An 18,071-nucleotide genomic window follows, 5' to 3' on the forward strand; every position below is an offset into this window, starting at 1 on the left:
AGTATGAGGCAAGATTATTGCAGCATGAAGTTGTCAGCAAGCTCTACACTCTCTACTACCATGGAATGTATACTTTAACAAGAGCTGTCTGTAAGACAGCGCGCTCGACTTTTCTCAGTGCTTGACTCTGAATTAGAGCTTTGCCAGTAAAAAAACAAGAGGGTCATGATGACCGTGGATCGCTCACCTGAGTAATATGGGCTACATGTTTCAAATGTCAAAATGATGATAAAATATTAAGAAAGTCAGTAGGTCAATGAAATTCAGTTTTATGATTTGTGTGCAAAACTGTGTATGTCATCAAAATTTCAAGGCTTATCTTACAAAACAAGAAAGTAGGTCAGTAGGTCAAGGTCACAGTCAAGTGACATCATATTACTTGGGGTCATCAGGTAATTATAATTAAACTGTCTTGGAAATAGGATCAGATTATTTTTTAAGGATTTTTCCTATATAACTCACATAATAACTAAGTGACCCCAGGGCAGGGCCTCTTTTAACCCCAGGGGCATAATTTAAACAATTTTGGTAGAGGACTACTAGACAATGCATCATACCAAATATCAAAAGCCTAGGTTGTATGGTTTCAGACAAGAAGATTTTTAAAGCTTTTTCCTATATAAGTCTATATAAAACTTAGGACTCCCTGGGCAGGGCCTCTTTTCACCCAAGGGGTACAATTTGAACAATTTTGGTTGAGGACCATAAGACAATGCTACAAACCAAATATCAAAGGTCTAAGTGTTGTGGTTTCAGACAAGAAGATTTTTAAACTTTTCTTCCTATATAAATCTATGTAAACCTTGGGACCCCCGGGCGGGGCCACATTTGACCCTAGGGGGATAATTTGAACACTCTTGGTAGAGGACCACTAGATGATGCTACATACCAAATATCAAAGCCCTAGGCCATGTGGTTTTGTACAAGAAGATTTTCAAAGTTTTCCCTATATAAGTCTATATAAACCAAGTGACCCCCTGGGCGGGGCCATATTTGACCCTAGGGGGATAGTTTGAAAAATTTTGGTAGAGGACCACTAGATGATGCTACACACCAGATATCAAAGCCCTAGGCCTTGTGGTTTTGGACAAGAAGATTTTTAAAGTTTTTTGAATTCTTTGAACAAGTTTGAAAGGGGACCACCCAAGGATCATTCCTGTGAAGTTTGGTGTAATTCTGCCCAGTGGTTTTCAAGAAGAAGATTTTTTTAGAAATTGTTGACGGACGGCAGACGACGCAAGACGGACATCAAGCGGTCACAATAGCTCAATCCAAGTTAAAAAGGGACATAACTCTGTCAAAATTCAAATCGGAGTTAGGGGAATTGTGTCTGCTGGTGTAGACTTTGATAGTAAGTAACTACTTTGAGTTTCAAGTCAAAAGCTTTAATAGTAACAGAGATGTTCGACTTTATCAAAACAATTTAACAAAAAAAAATCTAAGTTAAAAAGGGACATAATTCTGTCAAAATTCAATTCAGAGTTATGGGGATTGTTTCTCCTGGTGTAGACTTTGATGGTAAACAAGTATTTTAAGTTTCAAGTCAATAGCTTTGATAGTAACAGAGATATTTGACTTTATCAAAAACTTTAACCAAATATTCTAAGTTAAAAAGGGGCATAATTCTGTCAAAATTCAAATCAGAGTTATGGGGATTGTTTCTCCTAGTGTAGACTTTGATAGTAAATAACTATTTTAAGTTTCAAGTCAATAGCTTTGATAGTAACAGAGATATTTGACTTTATCAAAAACTTTAACCAACGGCGAAGCCGACGCTGGGGCGAGTACAATAGCTCTACTTTTTCTTCGAAAAGTCGAGCTAAAAATTCAAATAGTTTGATGATATTTATATTGCAGCAATATGACTGTCCAAAGTCCAGTAACAGGGCCATTAAGAAATTGCTTAAATATTATTATACCGTATTACAGTGAAGTCTTACATAAAGTATAGGTCCACTGTTACAATGAATATACAGTATAGGGCTTTGAACAAAGTTGGGGAATAACTTTTCATATTTATTATTAAAATATAAAAATTGATAACTTTTCATATTTATTATTAAAATATAATAATTGCTAACTTTTCATATTTATTATTAGAATATAATAATTGCTAACTTTTCATATTTATTATTAAAATATAATAATTGAGCCACGCCGTGAGTAAACCAACATAGTAGCTTTGCGACCAGCCTACGCATCCGAGCAGTCTGGTCAGGATCCATGCTGTTTGCTTTCAAAACCTATTGCAGTTAGAGAAACTGTTAGTGAACAGCATGGATCCTGACCAGACTGTGTGGATGCGCAGGCTGGTCTGGATCGATCTTGTGGATCGCAAAGCCACTATGTTGGTTTTCTCATGGCACGGCTCATGCATTGTTTTCCTAGTAAACATAGAACACTGACAATTATGTGTTATTATAATGCCTGGCTCCCTGGTTACTTTTTTAAAGACTGCACAGCTCTTACAAGTAAATTTTAAGCCTCTAAAATAACACATTTTATCTGATGGCTAAACCGTATGAGCTGCGCCACGAGAAAACCAACATAGTGGCTTTGCAACCAGCATGGATCCAGACCAGCCAGGCTTCTCATATACGTGCAGGCTTGTCTGGATCCATGCTGGTCGCAAAGCCATAAATGATAAAGCAATAAAATTTAATCATTATAAATTCAGTATATTCCTTTTTATTTGTAAATCCATTTAAATCCAAATTTATCTTTCTTTCACCACTAATCCATTGTAATGACCTACAAAATTCTAACTTCTAGAGTTTTATAGCACTTTTTCTTCTTGAAGTCAAAATTATATAATACAACATGAAATGCACATCACTAATCCTCACAGATCTTACATAATACAATATTAGGAGCATACAACAATATGTAGGAGCAAAATAATACTTTAAAATCATTTAATTTTGTGGGCATGAAATTTCGTGGTTTTGGTCAGAACTGCAATTTCGTGGGGATATTAATTTGTGGATTTTTATTTTTGAACATAAAATTAATGGGAATTTTACTTGTTCGTTGGGGTTGAATTTCGTGGATTGACTCAACCACGAAAATTAGTTCCCCACAAATATAAATGATTTCACAGTATCAGCTCCTAAGAAGACATGTATGACCTACATTAATTTCATGAGGAATTGCTTTACTTTAAATATCAAAACAAATAATACTTTAGAAAATAATCAATTCGTTAATGAAAATAATACTCGTGATTTCATGACAAGGGGCAATAAAAATTTTCAATACAAAAACAACCTGCTGGAGTTACTTCCACTCTTAATTAAGGTGATGTCATGTTTTTAATTTCCGGTGAATAACAAAAAACAAAAGAATATTCAGTTCTTTCCAAAAACCTTTATGTTATGATTCAACCAAATAGTTTCCGTTGTCTACCAGAAAGGAACAATTCTTATATCTTAAGGATGAGAATCAGGCATTGAGAAACAAAACTCAAACAACACCGAATCATAGAAAGAAAGAGTTGTTTGACATGAAAATTGAACAGCATGTAAAACATGTATATTATTTTACGAAGCTAGTGTCAGTATACTGATAAAGACATTGAATTCCGGAAAAGGACCACCTAAAGGGGCTCCACTTCCGGACAGTTAAACGCCTTTAAAAACTCACCATTTTTAAAGAATAGTTGCACATGTTCGTTTTGATGCATTTGCAATAGCGTGCGAGTGGTGAAATTTCGCATAACAAGGTGGAACACAGTTTTCAGCAATTGTTTATCTTTATTTCTTTACAAATGGTATTCATTTTCAAAGGGAGACAACTTTTTCGGAATACTTCAGGTACAAATGGCATTCATTTTCGGAGGCGAAACAACTTTTTCCGATTATTTTAAGTAATCGTCGAGAAAAAGTTGTTTCCCTTTGAAAATCAATGTCATTTGTAAAGAAATAAAGATAAACAATTGCTGGAAACTGTGTTTCACCTTGTTATGTGAAATTTCACCACTCGCACGCCATTGAAAATGCATAAAAACGAACATGTGTAACAGTTGCTTGAAAATGGTGAGTTTTTAAAGGGGTTTGACTGTCCGGAAGTGGGGCCCCTACAGGCAGTCATTTTCTGGAATTCAATGTTTATATCAGTATACTGACACTTGTTTCGTAAAGTAATAAACATCTTTTACATGCTGTTCAATTTTCATGTCAAACAAATCTTTCTTTCTATGACTTGGTGCTGTTTGATTTTTGTTTCTCTAGGACTTCTTCGTAACCTTAATATTGAGATTTGGTACCTTTATAACAGACAACAAGAGCCATGTTAGACATGGCCAATCCCCCCGCCGGGCATATTATAATTGAAGGCTAAAGTTCCTAGCAAGTTAGGGTCTGAAAATATTAATTTTGGGGAAAGCTTTGAAGAACCATTTAGTTGTGGTCCGCATCAGGGGTTTTAAAGATGTGGAAGAAAGAATAAGTCAGTGGTGAGGTGGTTTACTGCTAAATTTTATTAATTTTCATGAACAGGAAAGCTATGATGTTTTTCTATATGGCTACTGTAAAAAGAAGGAATGGAAAGCTAACAGGGAATGCGAGTGCCAGAATGTCACAATATATGCCCGTCAGAGCAAATTTGTTTACTCTAGCAGCTGTATTTGCAAATGGAATTTTAATTTTGTGGTTGTTTAGTAATCATTGTAAGTCTTTTGTTTTTCTAAGTCCACAAAAAAACTCCTTACCAGGTAGAGATATCTTAAAATACACCTAAAATTGGAAAGTAACATCCATGTTGTACCACAGAAAAGTGGTCTTGGTTTTTGCCTATGGTCAATATTATAAAAATGTTACAATATAAGTTATTTATAGTAACAACTAAGGGAAGTTAATCTTTTAAAAAAAAAAAAAAAAAAAAAAAAAAAAAATTGTAAGTCCACACAAAAATCTTTACCAGGTAGAGATTGGTCAAAATACACCTCAAAATTGGATGTAGCATGCATGTTGTACTACAGAAAAGTGGTCTCGATTTTTCCCTACGACTAGTAATGAAAAAGTTACAATAAAAGCTATTTAAAGTAACAACAAAGGGAGGTAATTCTAAAGAAAGGAACTGTGCATGACACTTCGTCTCATGATGGTGTATAATTGTGCCAAGTTACATCAAAATCCCTCCATGCATGAAGAAGAAATGCTTCGGACAAAGTCATTCTTGTATCTAACCTTTGGCCTCTAAGTGTGACCTTGACCTTAGACCTAGGGACCTGGATCATGCGCATGACACTGTCTCGTAGTGGTGAACATTTGTGCCAAGTTATATCAAAATCCCTCTATGCATGAAGAAGAAATGCTCAGGACAAGGTTTTCATTCTTGTATCCTTTGACCTCTAAGTGTGACCTTGACCTTAGACCTAGGGACCTGGTTCTTGCGCAAGACACTCCGCCTCGTGGTGGTGAACATTTTTGCCAACATATATCAAAATCCCTCCATGCATGAAAAAGATATGTTCCGGACAAATTTTTTTAAGAAAATATGATAAAGGGGAATAACTCAAAAAATAGGCAAGGTAGAGTTATTGTTCTTGCACACTGCACTTCCTCCCAATGTGTTCTATCAGTGTATGAAGTTTGAAGAAAATCCCTCCAGTACTTTTGGAGTTATGCTCCAGACAAAATGTTTTAAGAAAATAAGATAAAGGGGAATAACTCAAAAAAATAGCAAGGTAGAGTTATTGTTCTTGCACACTGCATTTCCTCCCAATGTGTTCTATCAGTGTATAAAGTTTGAAGAGAATCCCTCCAGTACTTTTGGATTTATGCTCTGGACAATTTTTTTTAAGAAAATAAGATAAAGGGGAATAACTCAAAAAATAGGCAAGGAAGAGTTATTGTTCTTGCACACTGCACTTGCTCCCAATGTGTTCTATCAGTGTATGAAGTTTGAAGAAAATCCCTCCAGTACTTTTGGAGTTATGCTCCGAATAAAGATTGTTGTGGACGGACGGACGCAGAGCATTTCTAATATCCCCCTTCGCCTTTGGCGGGGAGATAAATAAACTAAAACAATAGAAATTCATACATGACTTCGGTGAGCTCAACAAAGCAATTTCAAGCACAAATATTAATGTAGAATGTAAAGTAAGTTACACACTACAGTATCCGATCAAGATACTTACAAAAACAATGCATTTGCAGAATAGAGAGATAAAAATAATGTTGACCTCTCGTGACAAATTTTGACAGTTATATGATGACTCATGACCAAATTTTTTTTCTGTTATTTCTAACTTCCAGTTTGATTTTCATAAAAATGGTATTCTATATTGTAGCTTACAACTCATAAATTAAAACAATAAAAGAATATATTGTTACCTCACTGTCGTTTTGTCTATCTAAGTCACGTACGAATTCCTATTGTTTCAGTCATTTGTCACTAATTAGAGCAACTCACAGTTTTGCAATCATACAAAACACATCCCTTGTTTTCACATAGATATTGAGGATTTATCTAATGAGCATATGTATTGGAAACACAATTTTAATACCGATTGTGTATTGCAATAATGCTAAACTATCTAAGCCGTGACGTGTCCTTGAGGAAATTTATATATGAGATATGACAGAACAAACATAGGGATGGGAGCCAGTTTAGTTATGCAACAATTCACCTTCTGCATGTCACAACTAAAACATCACAGTTAAAAAGAAACACTCATAAATTAGGCAAATATCTGGTGGATGTCAGCAAAGTTAAACAAAATAAATATCTCAAAACAGTGATTTGTTCTTTATACCCCAGTCACACATACAGCGCGGAAAGCTACGTCTAGCTACGGACAGAAACGTAGTAATCCGTATCGATCCGTACCTGAGCCGTACCTCAGAGTAGTCATTCGTATTAACCTGTACCAAGACGTGGTCAAAACGTATTCAAAACTTATTCCATTCTTGCAAGTTTCTCCAACTTTTGAACATGCACAAAAGTTTGAGCAAACCGTAGCCATTTGAGCGTGACTTTAGTCCAACTTGGCTGAAACTTATTCATCCGTAGTTAAACGTTCTTAAACGTAGCTATCCGTGCTGTTACGTACCTCGCCGTAGCTGAACGTAGCCATCCGTGGCTGCTCGTACTTAAGCATAGTTTACCGCAGACCCGTCCATGCGCTGGGCAAGCTGCAAGGCGCAGTAAAATTCCACGTAGTACCTCGTACCTATCCGTACTTATTTGCGTCCTGTATTGTTTTGCTTGTTTCCTGTTTCTCACCATTTTTCCCGTACTAAGACGTACTGCTCCGTAGTTATACACCCACAGACTAATCCTATTCGCACCGTACCTCAACGCATGGACATATATATCCGTATGTGTGACTGTAGCTTTAACAAGAGCTGTAGGAGGACAGCATGGCTCAACTATTCAACAGCCTTGTCAATTGAATAAATACAAAAGTTATGGAACCTGCACAGTGCTTATAAAGTGCAAAAAAACAAAGTAGAGTTAATCCGTTATGCGACCTGCTTAGTGCATGTCAGATCATGACAGTGAACAAGTGTGTGAAGTTTCAATCCATTCCCATTAGTGAGTACTGAGATACCAGCTCACATACAAAACCTTATTAACCAAAAATTTCTAAGTCGAAAAAGGGGCATAATTTTGTACAAAGCAAAAAATAGAGTTATTGAACCTGTGCACTGTAAGTCAGTTTATCACAGTGAATAAGTTTGTGAAGTTTCAATCCATTCCCACAAGTGGATACTGAGGTAGCAGCTTACATACAAAACCTTAACCAAATCGGGACACGGACGCGGATGCATGGGCAAGTCCAAAAGCTCGACTATTTTGTGAATAGTTGATCGAGCTAATAAAATCATCGTTTGTCAACAATATGCACATTATTATGTCACTGGGGCTTTTCCCTCAGGATATAATTCCTTTGCATCAGAACTCCAAACAGTGATTTTATTCAACAATAAATCATTGTTTGGGATATATTAATATTTCTAAATTATAAATATACTACAGATCTATTCATAAACAAGATTGCCGAAGTAACTCTAAGCTGTTTATCTGATCTTGTCTATTCTTGCAATCCTTAATTACAATTAATGTTAATAAATGAACTCCCTTTTCACAGAAACAGAATGATTTAAAATGAAGAACAGCATAAGAATGGAAAATGATGTATTTGATTTAATTACTGATTGTTTGTCACAGACCTAAATTCATTTTCTGGCAGCATCTTCAAACTACCCTTTCAATACCCAGCATAGATCTGGCTATCATTATATTTACTATATGAATTCTCATGTACCTTAAACATTTTTAGTATAACTGTGCAAAACATTTAAACCTCAAACATTAGGACATTGGTTATCAGAATGGAAAAGTGTCATATGCAACTCTACATTTTCCTTATAGACAACAGTTTTTCCACATATGTTGCATACAAAGGGCTCCTTTTCATGAATCTGCAGGTGTTTTTTTAGACTCGCTGAACTTCTTAGCACCTTTCCGCACTTACCACATGCAAAATGAGCTTCCCCAGTGTGAATGCGCATGTGAAGCTTCAGATTACTAAGTGTAATGTATGTTTTCTTACATATATCACATTCATATGGACGTTCTTTTGTATGAAATAACATGTGTGTTTTTAATCCTTCAGACTGGTGAAATGTTTTCTTGCAAATATCACATTCATATTGGCCCTTAGCCACATGGTGCCTAGCGTTGTGAGTCTTTAAGTCAAATTTCCTTGCAACCTTTTTGTTACATATTTTACATTCATAATTTTTCTCACGTGTATGAGTTAACATATGACATTTTAGACTACCAGAACTACCACAATTTCTCGTACAAATCTTGCACTTGTATGGACAATCCTCTAAATGGATGTTCATGTGCGTCTTAAGTGATTCTCGTTGGCGGAATTTTTTCAAGCAAATATCACACTGATAAGGACGTTCTTCAGTATGAATTTTCATATGCTTCTTCAAACTATAAAAATTAGGCATACCTTTATAACATACTTTACATCTAAGACTCTCTGGATATTCTCCTGAATGCTTCAGCATGTGATATTTAAAAGATGAAGAATGAAATAATGTCTTTTTACAAATTTCACATTCATAAACACGTTCTCGGGTGTGTATATTTTTGTGTATCTTTAACTGGTCTATACGAGAGAACCTTTTTTTGCAAACAGTGCATTCATGAGGTTGCACTTCTGTGTGGACATACATGTGTCTTTTTAAGGCTCGTAATTGTCCGAACGACTTCTTACATATCTCACATTCATATTGGTCACCTATATGTATACTCATATGTAACTTTAAACTATTCAGTTGAGAAAATTCTTTTCCACAAATAACACAAGTATGAGGACGGTCTCCAGTATGTATAAGCATGTGTTTGCTCAGTGTTCCACATTGAGAAAATGCTCGGCTGCAGATTGTACACCTGTATGGAATTTCTTTTGTGTGGATTCGCATGTGAACCTTCAAACCATCAGGCCACGTAAATGCTGTTTTACACACGGTACATTTGTATGGGCGCTCATTGGTGTGTACATGCATATGTGTCTTCAGAGTGTAGGATGACTTAAATGATTTCTTGCATATGTAACATTCAAATGGTCGACTTTTTGGGCGGATGCACACATGAACCTTTAAACGACGAGACATTTTGAATGTTTTCTTGCATTTAATGCATTCAAATGGTCGCTCTTTATTATGAACCTGCATATGTAACTTTAAATAATGATTCATTGTAAATGTTTTGTGGCAAACAGTGCATTTAAATGGTCTTTCTTCAGAATGGCTGTCCATGTGAGATTCTCGTTCTGGTTCCATCTCAACATCTCTATGTGCAGAAATTTAGATATGAATTCATTGGACTGACATATGTCTGGTTCCTTTCCTTGTATATCAACTATACCATCTTCACAAATTTATTTTCTTGCATTTATTTCATTATATCATTTTAAAATGCCTCTTATCTACATTCAAATGTCTTCTTAATATTCTCCAAGCAACCAAAATCCTAGAAACTGTGAACATAATTAGTTAATGCAATATTTCTCAAACCAATCATCAGTCTGCAAGTCTTGTTTTTAACAACCTGAAGAGTAATCAACTTTTCACCAAACACAGGAGCACAGTATGTTTAGTGTCTATGTCAATGTCACTCACAGCTTTACATGTTATACAGCTTCTTCCCTTACTTTTTAAAACATACTCATCAACTTCAAATCAACATTCACTGGCCTTTACATCACACCAATCTGTTAATATATTACATGTCTTAACAACTGCTTCTCCTTAGATGAAAGCATCAACTTCGTATCAATGTCTACTGATTTTAGCATCAAACACTGGCCTTTTCATCATACTGATCTGGTAACGTAAATGATGATTCTATATGATTCCTAAAACACAAAATAAAATAGCATTTATAAGACTTTTCAATTTAGGCCAACTGACAGGTAAATAGCTTTTATTAGGTTTCAAACTTAAGCTAGATGTTTGAAAATCTGTGTTGTTAAATAGCTATATACAGCTAATGTTCACTGTTATGATAAAAGGGCTCTAATTTTGAAACAGCTCTTAATAAGTTTTAAGACAGATTATGGAGCATTTCAAGAAAGCATTACAAATGAAATTTTGGCTCCATTATGGCAGATCTACTTTCACTTCGGAAAACAAGTGTAGTATAGTTTAGTTTCAATCTGCTACATTTTATGTATTAAAATCATCCAGTATTTAGAAATACTCTATGCAACATATAAAGCTGATTATGAAAAGTGACTGCGAGCATCTCAATTTTTTTTGGACAATCTTTAAACCAAGGGTTTGCAAGAGATATCTTTCCTTTGGTTATTGCTAAAAATATTTAGCATTAGAGATGTTATATGCTGTTTGGGATCTCTGAGCTGAAATGAACCCTGTACTGAAACATAACCAGAAATCATGCCAGAAATCTGTCATGATATAATTTCATTCTGGGTGTACTAATTAATACCGAGAGTCTTATATTCATAATTCAGTCAGCCCTATCCATAATAATACCATATATGAAGAATAATTTTCTTTCTGTTAATTTATTTATATCTTAGCTTTAGACTTTTTATTCCGGATGAAAACTGCATTTTTTTCTCGCTCACTACGCTCAAATACATAATTTGTCTTTTGTTCTGAGTGAAAAATACAAAATATGCATATTTTCTCACACTGTGTTGATTTTGTCACAAAACCTGTCCTTTTTCAATACCAAATAAAGTACCTTAGAACGCCCAGAATGCACCAGATGAATTCATTGTTTTCAAACTTTTCCGAGGGAGCATACCCCTGGACCCTCCTAGTTGCTCTACTACAAATATTTTTGTATCCTTGAACTTTGACCAGACAAAGATAGCTGCTGAAGGGTTAAAGCAGCAGTGCTGAAAGGGCAAAAGGGTGCTGAAGAAAGCTTTATTAAGAATCAGCCACCTAGAAAGAAAATCTTGAAAAATAAATTCTCTAAATTTCACTAGGGGATACCTTGATTTTGTAATTCATTTGAATATCTACCAGTAAAACTTGAAAATTAATGTGCTACTTGATAAAAGTTGTTAAAATAAATATATGTTAGGTTTTGAGGTTAAATGTACATAGAATAGAAAATAACATCAAATTTTGGATTTTGTCTCTAAGTTTTGCCTTCGCGTGCTTAATTTGTGTTGATAAAAACCTCCAGTTTTGAGACCCCAACTCCAGCTGAAAAATAGCAAACCTCCAGTTTTGGGATTCTGAACTTATCACATGTATGAGAAAGGCAAACGGGCATAATTAGGAAGGGGGCTGCTAAATAAGGGCAGGGCGGTAATTGATTAATTAATGAATAAGTAATGATTTTCTATAGTTTTAACTGTTATTTACTTAAGATATCTACACTTATCTGTAAAAAAAATGTGTGAATACATACCAAAGTATATTTTTCATTGTCTCGAATAGATTACTGATTTTTCAGCTGACAAAACAAATGAGTTCTTTGACATTCAATTTTACGACATGATAAAACATTGATCACCGAATGTTCATGTTTTAACACAAATATATATAAAAAAAAATATTTATGAATGACGTCACGGCGATCTCGCCATTACTGATTTCGGCAAACTTTTGTTCTAATGGCTTAATAATGCTGCGATTCATTCGAGACAATTAAAAGTAAATCTTTAGTATATATTCACACAAAATTTTGTTTGCATGTAATAGTGTTGTATCCAGAGAGATTTAGAAGGGCGGAGCGCCCCGCCTATTCTTTCTTGCGCCCTCCTGCCCGTATTTAGCGCCATTCGATGTGTATCTGCACCACTCTAATTGTCCTTTGTGAAGTCCCGCCTTATTCCACTAATCACGCGCCAAAACTGCGACTGATTGACAAGCAATCAAAGCATCAATCGGCTGATTCTCGCTATCGCTAGTTATGTCATGTAATCAAGGTCGCATGTGTCTGTGTGTATTGATCTGTGTACATTAAACAGGATGCAAGTTTATTGAGTCAATTACATAAATGTATATGCGGCGTGTGTTTGTCATCGAAACTGATTTGGATAATTGTTGTTTTTCGCAGAAAAAAGCGACCGATTGTAAGAAATGTTGGAAAGTATTTTAATTAAGGATTGTTTTTGTCACGTTGGCAAGCATCTGAGGATTAACAGAATTAATTTAAACGGTAATTAAAAGGTAATATACTATAATTATCTTATTGTACAGAGTTTTTTGGCCAAGAAAGTGTTATGTAGGTTGTCAGTCTTTCTAGAAACTTTGACATTACCAGTGTAAAAGTAAATCATATGCCTTCTGAAAAACGGAAGAAAATTCAACTCCAAAATGAGCGTGCTAAAATTGCACAAACAAACAGGAGTTTACCTTCGTTCTTTAAAAGGTAAATAAATCTATATTTTACTTGTTTACTCATGCTTATGAAGTGATATGCGTTTCTGAAAATACATTTTGAGAAAATTAATGTACTCGTTCACGTATACACGTGCATCAGTGACTCGCGTCTGATAGCAGTGCAGAAGGAATTTTAGTTTGTGATGCACTAGTAACGTGCTATTTTCAATTTTTACAACTACTTTAACTGTTTAAATTCAATTGCTTTTGTTACCTCTAGTCAAAATAATTACACATTGTTGATTATGAAATAGAGCTATTTTTATACTTTTTTCGGTAATATGTTCATTGTCTTATAACACATGTATTTTGACTAAAATACAATGGTACATCATCACACAAATACATACAGAATGCCTCCAAATTGTGCAAAATGACGCACATGATTTCAAAATTTTCCCCTTAGCCCCATGCCCCTTTTCACTGCCCCATACCCTTCATACATCCTGGATACAACACTATTAATAAGTATCGATATCTTCAGTAAATAACATGTATCATTACTTATTCATAAGGAAATCTATAATGGACGGCTAGAAAATGCCCTGAGGATTTGCTAGCCATCTGGTAACTGGACGTCTAGAACGCAGGCTAGTCGTCCGGTTACCAGACCGCTAGACACTTCCAAAAATTTATGTGTCAAAATCTAGGACATGACTTTTTACAGCCAATAAAACTTATCAGTAAATGTTATGTTCAAAAACACAACTGGTTTGTCTTTCATACGTACGAGCGTCCAAAAACATAATTTTCATCTTGTAATCAAAACCAACAAAAAAGTGGTGGTACAGGGACGTAGTCTTTAGATACTTTCGAGCCCGTCAAGCCAAAAAGATGTAGAAAATAAAAGAACACTGGGCCAAATATAGGAAAAGGAAAATTTTATAGTGATTTAAAAAATCATTATGACATGAAATTAGATAAAAATAATACAAACCTCGCTTAATTTGCAGAGCTTGCAAAGTTACAAATGGCGTTTTGGAAAAAAAGGGAAGTAACTTAAATTACTTGCCATTCCGTACCGTATTCCGTGTAAATGGTAACCAAACCTTAGTCGTCGGCTGAAAGACTTCTGGCATGGTTTTCATATTCACTGAAGTTATCTTATTGCCCATATTAATATCAAACCTTTTGCAAAAATTGCCATAGTATCACTTGCGTGCTTGTGAAGTTTCTAAACGAAATGAATGGAGTTTTTATCCACCATTTATAGTTTAGAACAGGTAGCATGAGACTAAAAGCAACATTATCGGATCACTTTATCTAAAATCATATTTTTATTCTAACGCCAAAAGTCGGGGTTTTCGTTAGGAATAATTCCTGTCTGCCTTTCTTTGATTTACTCATAACACTTATTTCAGGAGCATTATTTCAAAATTTTGTTACAACTTCACACACTGAAAGTGTGCAAAAAGAGAAAGTGCACTATGTATTTTCTACTTTTAAATCACTTCCCTTTATCTGATGTACTCATAGCACATGACTCAAACACGATTTAATACATATTGTTAAAACTGTACATAATAAAAGAGCATTTTGAAAGTAGATAGCAGACATGTGTCGGCCCAACGTTGGGCCAACGGCAGACTCTTCGTTGGCCCAACGAAGATTTCCAACATTGGCCCAACGCCATTTTGCTTATTGGCGCAATGTTGGCCCAACGGTTGGTACACCGTTGGCCCAACGACTGGTATCCTACACTTATCGTTGGCCCTCCATTAGGTCAACAACTGGTACCCTGCACTTATCGTTGGCCCCCCATTGGGCCAACAACTGGTATCCTGCACTTATCGTTGGCCCCCCATTGGGCCAACAGCATTTTTCGTCTATCATGGTTGGTCCAGCATTGAGCCAACGTTATCCCAACGATTAAGAAACTGAAAAAAAACTAAAACTAGCATATTTAGTACGTATTTTATTTTCAAATAGTTGTGATTTTGTTAAAGTTTAACAAAAAGAAAATTAATATTTAGTTAAAGTTTGTTTGCAATTTTCCTGAAGAAATATAGCAAAATATTTTATCACTACAACATGTCAAATATTGATTCCAGCCTTTTATAAATCTAATTTTTTTTTTCAGTCACTGATTAAATCCTACTAAAGTGAATTACTGTCTGTATATTAACTCATTATGTATCCAAGTTCTGTTTAATTGTTTTCTTTTCTCATTGAAGTTGCTGCTTTCTTTTTTTTCTTGTTTTTTCTTGTGCACTACAGTGCTAGGCACTCCATTATTATTCTCTTGAACAGCACCCTGTAAAAAAGAATATATATAATGTTGATTAAACCATCTACGTCAAATTAATAACAATAACTAAAGAAAGGCACATAAACCCCTGAACATAAACTTGCGTAAAATGTTTGAAATTTATTTTTGTCTGTATTTAACCGAGAAAAATATGTTAGAATTAATGAGAATATGAGTTATTTATTTAAAGAATTTAATACTCAACACAAGTGCCATCCGCCAGCTTTAGATAAAAGTATTTAACATATGTTCAAGTCACATGGATATTACTTGCATACAGGATAAAAATAAGAAATTCTCTATAAGATTCCACAGCTTTATCCAAAAATATTCAAAAACTTCTACTTACAGTTTATAGCTGGTAGGCCGGGATTTTGTTAAATCTAGATCTATCACATGTATAATAGTTTCCTTTACTTTACATATATGCAGCTAGAAATCGGGCCTAGAGAGTAAAATTAACCACATTTTCTGGGATTTCTTACATAACTCGGGTTAACGAGAGTTCATGTTTTGGAATATTCAACAGATCTTTTGTAAACATTCTATGATTGCATAAAATTAGATATTTGTTATAGAGTTAGAAGTTTTTGTTGTTGTTTTTTTTTCAATATTTTGTTCACAATTTTTTTTCAAGGTAGTAGATTTGAAATAGTTCAAAATGTCATTACGGCTGCAGATAAGTTTTAAGTTTAATTAGCCCAAATTTAACTAATTACAAATTGGTGCAGAAAAGTATTTAATTATTAATTAAATATTGCATGTTACACATACACAACGTGTATACCTGTATGGGGCTTGTGATAAAACAGTCACCTGTAAAATATATAATTATTATATTATTACTTCTAATGGGCCAACGTTGGGCCAACGATGTTTTCTCTGTATAAGTCTTTCTCTGAAAATCAATATTGGGCCAATGCAGAGATATTTGTGACTGAAATTCAAAGTTGGTTCAACGTTGGCCCAACAGTTGTATTTACAATACTTATTAATCATTGTTGGGCCAGCAGTAGCCCAACAACGATTATTCTTTGACGATTTTCCGTCGTTGGCCCACTGACTTCATGTTTACAGGGTAAATGGGGTTTAAATCTGACCCGGAAGAGTTTCAAATCTTTGGCTATAACAAAGAGATCGTTGTGTTAACAGATTAATAGCGCATGTCTAAAAAAAGAGGCCTGCTTACCTCATGATCTGTTGCTATTGAAAATGAATTTACCTATTGAAAGTTACCTTCTGATAAAAAGCAGTGTGTGACAATTGGAAATAATTATATGTAGTGAAAATCAGAATATTGTTTAAGGTGTTCCGCAGGGCTGCATACTCGGTCCTATTCCGTTTAACATATTTTTAATGATATCTTTTACTTTATTGACCGAAGGCAGTTATACAACTATACTGAAGACAACACTCTTTCTTATTCAAGGTCCTGCCTGACAGATTTTTAACTAATCCTCTGGAAAATGACAGTTCAACACTTATAGAGTTGTTCTCAAAAATCAAATAAAAGCAAATCCAGAGAAGTTTCATGCAATAGCCCTTGGCAAAAAAGACACACTCATCAGCAGAAAATAGAATTCAAATTTCATAATATTGAAATATCAGAAATACGTTGATACTGCTGGGGTCGCCACTGTATTACCAATGGTCGCCACTGTGTTACCAATGAGAAATACGGCGATACTGCTGAGGTCTCCTATGTGTAACAAATGAGAAAAACGTTGATACTGCTGAAGTACCCTATGTGTTACCAATGAGAAATATGTAGATACTGCTGGGGTCGCCCGATTGTGTAACCAATGAGAACTACGGTGATACTGCTGTGAGGAGACCTCAGCAGTATCACCGTAGTTCTCATTGGTTACACAATCGGGCGACCCCAGCAGTATCCAATGAGAAATACGTTGATACTGCTGAGGCCGCCTTGATATACGGATATATAAATAGACTGTTGTTTCTATGCCGTGTGATAATATGTAATGGCTGCTCTTTTTCATTTGTGCTATCCGACATCAGAATTCATGCAACACATCCTATTTGGCTTTCTTTGAAAAATTCTCCATTCCGTCTTGAATTCGAAATTATACATATGCATTTTTTTATTTCTTTTATTTAAATATTCTTGTTTCTTGAAAGTAATAACAATCATTTGATAGCATTTGAAATATTATAAATTTCTACAGTAACAAAACTTTGATTATTTTAATTATTGATTTTACTTTTACCAATTTGCGTGATTGATTTACGAGAAACTGTTAAATTTATTATTCCGGTTTTTTAGCCTTTATTTCCTTAAGTGTGTGTGTGTGTGTGTGTGTGTGCGGGGGGCGGGTGGGGGAGTGAGAGAGAACAAGAGAGAGAGAGAGAGAGAAAGAGAGAGAGAGAGAGTTCAACTGTACCAGCTAGGAGTGACGGGGAAAGCCTACCAGATTTATGAGGCAGGCCGCCCAGAAGTCACTTGAAACCTGTAATTTGTCGAAGAAATCATTTAAATTTAGACTCTTGAAATAAAAATATAAAGCAATGAACAATGTTGATAGCAGATACCAAAGTTTCCAGTTAAGGCTATGCTATGTCCCAGATTTTATTAAAAATACATGCTGGGTTATCCTTTTTGTTTCCTAAATATTATTGTCTCCAATTCACTTAAAATGGATTATTTGTATAACAGTACAAATCCAAAAACGTTTGACCCTTTTTCGTTAAATAGTTACACGAATCAATTATAATAATATACAAAATTCATACCTATGTCTTGATAAATTAAGGTTTTCAAAGTCTTACACATTTGTAGTTTTTTTTTTTTTTTTTTTCGTGATTTTTTTGATTAGACCTCGACAAGTATTTTCAAATAATCGATAAAAGTATAGGCCGCCGGGTTTGCAATTTTATTGCATTTTCTTAATTTGAAAAATACAAATCTG

At 34.7% G+C, this 18,071-nt stretch overlaps 1 protein-coding gene across 1 annotated transcript; it reads right to left on the reverse strand.

Moving 5' to 3' along the window:
* Window positions 1-2,003: 2,003 nt before the first annotated feature.
* On the reverse strand, window positions 2,004-13,885 carry LOC123541151 (zinc finger protein 658B-like). Its single transcript, XM_045326552.2, has 3 exons — window positions 13,834-13,885; window positions 4,244-10,384; window positions 2,004-3,427 (listed from the first exon to the last, which is right to left on the reverse strand). The coding sequence occupies exon 2, from the start codon at window positions 9,807-9,809 to the stop codon at window positions 8,313-8,315; it is 1,497 nt and encodes a 498-aa protein (XP_045182487.1). The 5' UTR covers window positions 9,810-10,384; window positions 13,834-13,885; the 3' UTR covers window positions 2,004-3,427; window positions 4,244-8,312.
* Between the last annotated feature and the right edge of the window lie 4,186 nt (window positions 13,886-18,071).

The sequence above is a fragment of the Mercenaria mercenaria genome, chromosome 16, assembly GCF_021730395.1.
Source record: "Mercenaria mercenaria strain notata chromosome 16, MADL_Memer_1, whole genome shotgun sequence".
Lineage (NCBI taxonomy): Eukaryota > Metazoa > Mollusca > Bivalvia > Venerida > Veneridae > Mercenaria > Mercenaria mercenaria.

Coding starts and splice junctions, on each gene's coding strand:
- LOC123541151 (XM_045326552.2), bottom strand. CDS start 9,809: ATGGAACCAGAACGAGAATCTCACATGGACAGCCATTCTGAAGAAAGA.